The 9,585-nt window shown below is 39.5% G+C and overlaps 1 protein-coding gene across 1 annotated transcript; it reads right to left on the bottom strand.

Moving 5' to 3' along the window:
• Nucleotides 1–402: 402 nt before the first annotated feature.
• Nucleotides 403–8,580, bottom strand: lrrc58 (leucine rich repeat containing 58). The gene is made up of 4 exons (XM_004081970.4): nt 7,885–8,580; nt 2,399–2,527; nt 1,932–2,209; nt 403–1,788 (listed from the first exon to the last, which is right to left on the bottom strand). The coding sequence occupies exons 1-4, from the start codon at nt 8,340–8,342 to the stop codon at nt 1,595–1,597; spliced, it is 1,059 nt and encodes a 352-aa protein (XP_004082018.1). The 5' UTR covers nt 8,343–8,580; the 3' UTR covers nt 403–1,594.
• Between the last annotated feature and the right edge of the window lie 1,005 nt (nt 8,581–9,585).

Below are 9,585 nucleotides of genomic sequence, written 5' to 3'. Positions count from 1 at the left end.
CAAACTGTCCCGGAGGCAGTTGTAGATAGAAACAGAAGTAACTTCCTGACAATACAAACAGATTTCTTCTCAGGCTCGGGTTTCAGGGGCATCCCATAATTGGCTGCTAATTACAGGGTTTTTTTTGCAATTCAGAAAGCAAAGTAATTTTGATGCTTTACTTTAAAACCTGCATCATCCATACTCTACTGAGGAAAACTATGAACAAGCTGCAGCCTGAAGTTTCGTTAAGCTCCAATGAAAACTTCTCCACAACTTCAGTTTTTTTAATCCAAATAATTTTTTTAAATTCTAAATCTAAGACTTTAACGTGCCACAAAAATTTACCTAAAAATGAGTCGGCAGTTTTACTTAAATGTCATTTATTGCCTTATAAACCAGAAAAAAACAAACAAAAAACACTCAAGATATATAATTAGTTTTTATTATTGTTATAACACATTGTACAGTTTACATATCTCAAATAGGTTAAAGCTCATATATTTAACATTTTATCTGTTCATTAGGAAATGTAGTTTACGTTTGAAAAAGAAAAAAAACGAGATTTGTATAAAAGATATATTTGTTGTTTTTTTTATGGTTAGTGCCTTTCTTTTTCACTGTGGTTCAGCTGATGAGTACAAAAACGCAATAAAAGGCCCAAAAAGGATTAATTCTTAGTCTGGATGCACTATATCCACATACACAGTTCACCATTTTGGAAGGCACAATTACAGAGGTGTTATTGTTGTAACACGGAGGTACGGTCTCCTTTTTTTTTTGATCGGAAATGTCAGGAGAATCACTCCTTTTAGCCGATATACACATCATTCTTTTGCGAGTCATTTTCCTGCTTGCTCCACACGAAGCAGAGGTGTGAGCAGGAAGGAAGGCAGTCCCTCGTTTCTGAACGTCTGGCAGCCATGCGTTCTTCAACCTTCGTCGCTGTTTACGCCCAGAGGAATGTAACGGCCTGGACTGTACAGCATGGAGGCTGCAGCTGGGCTCGAAGCCTATTGTTTCTGTGCGAACATGGTGCGGTCCGCTTCCTGCACAGGCGCACCACGTCTCAAAACTTCACTGACTAATCTAAGGCAACTAAGGCACCGTGGAAACATGCTTTCATAGTTTGGTGGGTTTAATTACACCAATTATAACCAAACCACACTTTAGTGTCATATTAGACACCAGTAAGTTTTAAGAAGCCCGTCTTGTGCGTCACAGTGCTGTAGTTTTAGACTAATGTCTATTAGCATTTTGTTTCTCTTTGTAATGAGGAAAACCTTTGTTAAATCCACACTAAAAAGCAGAAAAATATGCCGTAGCTACAAAAAGCTGGAGGGTCAAAGTGTAAAATGCGTTGGCCTGAAAATAAAGGAAACAATCTTCCTCCATCAGGACTCCTACTGCCCTCTAGTGGCCAACATCAGACTGACAGGTTGATCAGGGGATCGTTCCATCGACCTTTCTCAAGAAGAAACGTTTTTCCACACCTGTTCTTTGCAGAAACTGAAGGTTTGAGGTGAGAACAGTATTTTTGCGCAAAACGGGTGTAGGTGTTGGCGAAGTTCTGAAGCGAGTCCCCGCGGCACAGAAGCTCAACAAAGGATCCGGATCATCCCAGAAGGACCCTTTGGAGGCGGTCGGCGGGGACGCTGTTCTCGTCCTCCGACTCGGCGTCGCTCTGAGGGTTCGAGCTGCAGGGAGAACGGCACTCGGGGGAGCACAGGTAGTGCATGAGGGGCAGCCGGTACTTCCCGCAGAAGTCGACGAATTTGATGTGGCGCACGCACGAGTCGAAGTACACACCTGGACAGAACCGAGGGTGGGAACAAAGGCACGCCAAGATCAGACACGGCTGGTATTCACGGATTAAACCGCGTGTTCGATATATACATGAACCGTCTTTAACCCTTATGCTATCTTAAGAGAGCACAATGGTTATCACTCACCTGCACACTTTGGGTTGGGACATTTGCTGGCCAGGTCCAGGTAGAACACCAGGTTTGACGGCAGTTCACAGGGGGAATAGGGAATATTGCGGCTCTTGACAGTGCGTCCCGCCAGCTCGAGCAGCGACGGGGGGTTGTAGGTCATTTCCTTGACGAAGCGCACGACCAGCGGGTTCCCTCTGAGGCTGAGCTCCTGCAGGTGCACCAGGCTGAGGATCTCCCTCGGCAGGTACGTGAGCAGGTTGTTGTGAAGGCTTAGAGATCGCAGCAGGTGGAGCCTGAGACAACACAGGTGTGTCGGTTTGATCAAACGTGTAATGGGCACACACACACACACACATACTTGCATTCCCCCTTTGAGGGGCCCAACAGTGTTTTAGCAAGTTGTGGGGTCCACCATTTGTAAAACACGCACACACATGCGCACACACGCACACACTCCCTGTGTGGAGAAAAGCCGGTGCTACCTGGTGAGCTGGGGTGGAACACTTTGGATGCGGTTGTCGCACAGCACCAGGTAGCTGAGGTACGGCAGGTTTGCCACTTCGGGAGGAATCGCCGTGATGAGGTTCCCGCCCAAATACAGCATCTCCAGACTGACGGGCCAAAGACAGAACACAGATGAAAGACTCGTGCGATCGCAAAACTTTATGTAAACATGGAAGGTGATGCAGACCGTGGGTTACGAGCCAATTCTCCCACAATTGACGACAAACTAATAGTTTTCATTATTACTGTCGGCCAACATACATGAAGGAATAACCATAAAAAAAATACGCCACTGAAGGTAAATAATAACAAATTTAATATACCCATAATCCCTTGCACACGATCCAACAACACCAACCAATTCCAGCCTGCAGCAACTCAACATCTTCCATGATGCACACATCTCATTATAAAACCAGATCATGTATGACACACATGTGTCTTGATGTTTCAAGTTTAAAGGACAAACAACGGTCAGACAGCAGAGTGTTGCTGCGGTTGAGCGTGCAGCCATAGTAAGCTGTCAGGACTTTAACCCACAGTGACTGTGAGACAGGAAGCCATTTTTCTGTCCTTGGTGCTGAACACTGAGCGTCCCCCGCCTGAGACGGACGGGGAGGTTTTTGGGATCTGCCTGCCACAGTGACGACGATGGAAAAACTGATGAAGATTGTGGAGTAAAACTAAACTTTAGATTAATATTTTAGATATTGTGTTGTTTTTTAAACAGAATTAAAAGCGTACAAATATCCTTTGTTAAAGGGCCTATATCATGCAATTCTTAAGCCCTTTATGGTAAACAACATCTATGTAGATGATAATTAATTACCTTTGGCACACTAAAGAATGATTTTTTTAAAATTAAATATGACTTATTCTCCTGAGCTCTTTACCTACCCGGAAGTAAAACGACTGGATCTCTGAGGAACCGCCTTTCTCTCTTTGTGGGTGCTCAGAAGGCAGGTTTTTAGAGGAATCCATGGATGTGTGAATGGTTTAAAAATACCACTTTGGGTTTGCTTATAGTGGGGAATTTATAATACACTTAAAAGCTCAAAAATGTTGATTTTGCATGATGTAGGCCCGTAAAGATAGTGGATGTTGCTTTACAGCAAACAAAACAAATAAGAGAATTGTAAGAAAATCTTTAGATGGAACATCTCTGTTCCCGTCATACACAGAAGCAAAAACAGCATGCGTCTGTCACCAACTTAATGACTGACTATTTGTCAGAATAACCATTCCTGCTCTGCTACGTTTACTTTTTTCTACATTTTTTTCTGTAGTTCAAGTTATTCAAGTAATAAACCGACCAATAAGACGCCTCACTAACTAACATAAAACCACGTGGTGCCTCCAACGTTCCAAACATTTGACAGATTTATGGATCCCGCTTTCAAGAGGTAGGCGTTCAGACTTTTTAACAAGCTCACCCCTAATTGGTGAGAGTGGTTACCATAGAAACAATGACTTAAACACCAATTTGGACCAATCACAGCTTTCTAATAACGTCTAGCTCGTCTAGCTAGCAGTGTGAAAAAAGGCAATTGAATTGACTTGACCTGGTTGGAGCTGGAAGTTAGTCATTCTGTATGGTTGATGTGACACTCACTCGGTCCAGTCCTCATTGACAGTCAATGATTTGCACTATAACTGCTTTTTTTGGGTCTATTCTTCCCTTCAGATCTTCTCAAAACCACCATCCTCTTTTTAAGTGGAACAACTAACTGAATTAGTAAATTACAAATACCTTTAAAAAATAAAAAATAAAAAAAGATCTGGTATTAAAACAATCACATCCAAAAAAATGTATTTTTGTTTAATTATCATTTTTGTTGTGGTCTGAATAGGCTTTTATTGCATAGCAGTTTGTATAATTTTCTGCTATCAAGACTCAGATTCAGTAAGTTTATCCATGAATTTCTTTCTCAAACATTTGGCTTAACACACATAAGACTGTAAGCAAGTTTGTCTTATTATAAACTATTCGTCCCAATTAACTTTCATTATTAAATTTACTTCTTAAAGGCTTTTTTTTTAAAGTTTCTTTGAATAATTTGCTGAACAAAAAAATGTGGTCACAAGGTCATTGCTGAAAAAGGTAAATGACCAAAGAGGGAACTTTGCTTTTGACTCCAGAGGGTTTTTAATATGATATAGTTTCCAGAAACATCAATGAAAGCCTCTTTATGCGTCTTTATTGGGTGATTCTTAGGAAAAAGATCAGAAATATGAGATCATTTTCAGTGATGCAGAATTATTTATCTATTCTATTCGGACTTATTCAGAAAAAACTAAACTCAGAAGTTAAATAGTGCCAGAGTTACATAAGCTATGCAAACCAAATCATCAATAAATAAAAGCCCCCCCAAAGTCTCTGCCCCCTCAGAAGCAACAGCAGGCGGTTGGGTCGTTTTTTCCAGGACAATCATTACAGATTTACCAGAAGAAGGTTTATCGGGACGTTTACATAAAAAGCAAACAAACAAAGCAAAACTACGAATACAATCCACAGCCATTTCTTTGCATATCTGTTTCAGTGATTTTCAGGTTGACCTTTGGCCTGTCACGGCGCCCTGCTTGCGTGAATTTCACCACAGGATAAGATAGAGAGGGACCTCTGACTGACCCGTATCAGACTTACAATCTCTAAGATAATGCAATCAACTCCCAAAAGTTTGGAGCCCCGCATCAGCTGCTGCAGTCAGAGAATATTTGACTTTTAGATGTTAGGAAAGAAAATCTTTGACTAAGAAGAATTTTTTCTGATCAATGTCAATGATCGGTTGTGTCTAAAATACATGAGTGTTTAATGAAACCACTATTAAGCATACACATCTACAGTCTTTCATAAAACATGATTTTAATTAAAAAAAATGCTAATAAGACCTACAAATGCAAAAAAAAAGTAAAGTATTTGAAAAAAAAACGACACAAACGTAGCCCCGGTTGAATTTGTGCACGATGATGATGATGATGATGTTGCAGAACGTGAATCAATGCCTCATAAGTGGGTCACGTTTCCGACACTGACTCAGCAAAGCAGGTGTGTCAAAGGTGGATTTATAGCGCCTTAAAGCTTCGGAGGAGAGAGATTTATAGCAACATTAACCGAGATCCAGAAGAGCTGACCACAAAACACTTTAGTTCATATATCCGTGTCAGACTGACAGTTATTAGTAGTAGTATATTAATCTGAATAAAAACTCTACGGAAACAACTAAAACTCACAGTAGATCTTCTCTTAAAGAAGTGCAAAAGATTAAACTGAAATTAAATGTAATATTACTGTCATACAAAAAGTAAATGGAGAGTACAGAAGCACAAAGGAAAACAATTTGATGACTTATTTCCTTTAATCATGATTTATTCAATTTTGAGGAATAACAGCTAAAATAGTAGTTTCCTTAAACCCTGTTTTAATGCATTTTGGACACAATTGTTCATTAATTTACATTGATCACTCAGAAGATTTTCTTTCTTACTGTAGAAAAGTTAAACACTAGAATATTGATAATAAATCAGTAAATCAAACATATACTTTCATATGAAATTAGGCTTGGAATTCATTAAATCAGGTTGCTATTAGGCCTACAGAATAAATATACCAAGCTATGCATAACGCATATCGCAAAAGTCGGCAATAATTGGAATAAATGGTTACCATAAATGTGCTTACACTATCTCTTGGGAGCTTGAATATTTAATAACTCAAATAAACCCATTTCTGCATTTGACCAATCAGATGGAACCCTCTTATGTTAGATGTTTGCCTCCTATGTAGACGAGGGTCAATTGGAGTGTAATTTAAGCTATGTTGACTCTTTTTGAAATGAAACTGTTGTAGTGAAATCGACATCACAATATTGATCACTAATATCACATATTGCGAGTTTTCCTGGTCTCGTGCAGCACTGGTTGTTATTAAATCATTTGAAGTGCGTTCAAAGATTATTTTCTGGGACAGTGAGGTAAATCCATGCAGTGCTTGTTTATTGAACTTCCTGGTTTGTTTCCGTCAACCAAGGAAATAAAGGACCACAATGAAGGTGAAAAAGTTCTAAATCAAAACAGAAAAACTATTTTAAAAATATGTTTCTATGTGTCCAGTGTTGCAACATCATGATTAACTAGTAATCAGTCGTTTTTTCCCATTTCTAAAGAAATGATTCAGTGTCTAAATACAGTAAAGAAAAGTTGTTTTTTCCCCTGTATTGTTATTCTATTTTCATGGATCATCTTTTGCAAATTCATACAGTTTTTTAAATTATTTCTGAATATTTCATAAAAGTCTAATTTATCTACAGAAAAAAAATTTCTTCATATAACTTTTTTGAGAAATATTCAAAACAGACGATATAAAATACACATTTCTAAGAAAACATTAACTAAACAATATATATATATATATATATATATATATATATATATATATATATAGCTAGAAGTTTATGCGTCTTTAAACAATACCGATGGCAAGCCATTTTATTTATTTTAAGCAGAGCTAAAATTTGGAAGATTTTACATTGATGGATTAGTCGCAAAGCTGAAATGAGGGTAACGCTTGTGATAAAGATGCTAAATCGCTACCGCTACCTTTTTTGTTTGTTCTATTGCCATTGCTGGCAGCCAAGGTCTGTGAAAACGGTCTCCCTCTGACTATTGAATAGCAAAGATAAAGTGTGGAGAAAAAGCTGACATCATTCCAGGTGGAGGTACTGTCATGTTATGGACACATTTAAGAATTTTCCATTTCAATTTCTGCATTTCCAGTGTGGGACTGAACAATAGCCCAAAATCCTTTCCAACCACGGCCATACTTAAGATGTGTCGGTTCATCAATCTCTGCTGTCTATGTCAGCTGCGGACACGACTGCACTTGGGAACCATTTGGTGGTGACATCGCACGCAGAAAGCGCCTTACCTCTGGCTCCAGCTAATTGAAGCCAGTTCAGTCGCCATTTTTCCCCAATACGGAGGCCGCCATGTTGGAGCCAGACAACAGTGATTGGTCGGTCTGAGTCAATGTTTCTATGGCAACTACTGCCGCCAATCATGAGTATTGGTTAGTTTATAACTCGAATGACTTGCAAAAACAACAAAAAAAGTCATGTGGAAAAAATAGGGATTAGCAAAAACATTTCTTTTTAAAAAGTATAAAAGCAAAAATGGTAATTTTGACAAAAACAAAACCTTTATGGGAATTTGGCTTCTTGGAGGCAGAGGGTACTTCCGGTTTCAAAAGGCAGGGGGAGGAGTTACTCAGTCCAATTGTCTTACACAGCCAATGGTTTAACAACCCAATCCAGCCCTTTTTAAATGACAATAACAGGGCAGTTATGGGTTCCATCTCAAGGGAATTTGTAATTATAACCTAAATTATCGTCAAATATGTTACCGACTGCCTATGTCTTCCGTGACTTGTATAACCGGTTCAACCCCCGACAGTCGAGCTGGAACTCACCTGGTTAGGTTTTCAATCTCTGTCGGGATGCTCTTCAGTCTGTTCCCGCCGATCGACAGCGACTGCAGCCGCCACAGTTTGGTGCACTGGAGCGGGATCTCCTCAAAGCGGTTCCCGCTAAAGTTCAACACCTCCAGCGGCAGAGAGCCGAAGTCTTTGGGCAGAGAAAACTCGTCCAGGCGGTTGTTCTTGGCCAGCAGCGTCTTGAGCTTGGTGAGGCGCGTGATGTCGTCGCAGATGGCCGTCAGTCCGTTATTACTGATGTCCAAGAACTCCAGGTTGTGGAAAACGCCGATCGACGGCGGCAGGGACGACAGTCTGTTGTAGTTCAGGTAGAACTGCTTGGTGTCCCGTCTCCGCTCATCGCTGACGGCGTCGAGGCTTAAAGTGTTCAAGCTTAGCCGTGAAAAGTCGAGCACACAGTCTCTGGTCGCCGCGGCTCCTTCGCGAGACTCCATGTTGGTTCTTTCCACAGGAGTCTGCACTTGTCATGCAACAGATTTGCTGCCCACGTCCAACGCGAGCTAACTCCAGGTTTCGTCTACTTCAAACACGGACACACAGCTACCAGTAACACTGAAAATCATACTTAATAAATTAAATGTCAGTAAATAAAACGCCACACAAACAGTTGTAACTTTAAACTACCCAGAACGCCGAGCTGACCCACGGAACAGTATTTGTTAGAAGGGGTGGGTGGGAAATATACTTCCCTGCTTTCCCATTGGCTGATATTTCACATAAGTCCCACCCACACGAGCTTGGATTGGCCACATTGTAATTCAATCGTTTACACTAAAGTTTATCATCTAGGGCTGTAAACTGTTAAAACGCACAGACTTTTGTTGTTTTATGGCTGGCGGTGAAAAGATGGCTGCTTTTATTACGTTTTTAAATCTTGCAACGACGGAGTAATGCCAACGAGAATCCACCCGGCCACCGTCCAAGTCCTTCATTCATTGTGCAACAACCCCATTGTTTTACATAATGCTGCGGTTTGCAGAGTAGATGTGATCAGAATGAGAAACAGGGAAATCTGAGGGGGGAAATGGACTCTATAAAGAGTTCAGTTCTTAAGTGGAATAAGTTTTTGACTTCTTTTTTTTTTTTAACAAAAATGAGTTGCTAGTATAAAAAATTATTTAATGGATGGCTGCAAAAACTTTACTTTAGTTTGACCTATAAAGAAGTCACCAAAGTATCAAGTTCAAAGATTAATAAAGATGAACAGACAAAAAGTAATCTTATTTGATGTGTTTCAAGTGCAAAACTGCAACAAAGTATTAAATATCTAAAAGATATTTAAGCTAAATTGAAAAGAACAAAATGTTTATTTTATGTATTTGCAGATGAAATTTAGAGCACAAACACATAAAGATTTTTTTTTATTAATTCCAAACATTTCATAAAATATAAGGAATAATTAGTTCATATGACAAAATCACAAACAAACTAGATACAAGAAAATTCTAAGGGGACAAATTACCTAAGCCTAACATAAAATATAAAGGTTAATATGTCAATAAATTATTAGAAAGCCTTTTTTTCAAGTTCTGATAAAAGATTATGCATTTGACATATTAGTGGCAAAGCAAAAATGTGGGTATAATTGCTACTGATGATATTTTATTTTTTACTGCCACATCTGTGATCATCAGGATTTTCACTCTGACTATCAGTGAGTAGAAATGTAGAGAATGC

This window comes from Oryzias latipes, chromosome 21, assembly GCF_002234675.1.
Source record: "Oryzias latipes chromosome 21, ASM223467v1".
Classification (NCBI taxonomy): domain Eukaryota; kingdom Metazoa; phylum Chordata; class Actinopteri; order Beloniformes; family Adrianichthyidae; genus Oryzias; species Oryzias latipes.
This window is presented reverse-complemented; position numbering and strand designations above follow the sequence as displayed.

What these genes read in the sequence shown, in the direction of transcription:
- lrrc58 (XM_004081970.4), bottom strand. Translation starts at nt 8,342, where the DNA reads ATGGAGTCTCGCGAAGGAGCCGCGGCGACCAGAGACTGTGTGCTCGAC. An exon ending in GAGATTGAAAACCTAACCAG is followed by an intron (nt 2,528 to 7,884) that starts GTGAGTTCCAGC and finishes TTGGCCCGTCAG; the next exon opens with TCTGGAGATGCTGTATTTGG. An exon ending in GTTCCACCCCAGCTCACCAG is followed by an intron (nt 2,210 to 2,398) that starts GTAGCACCGGCT and finishes GTGTTGTCTCAG; the next exon opens with GCTCCACCTGCTGCGATCTC.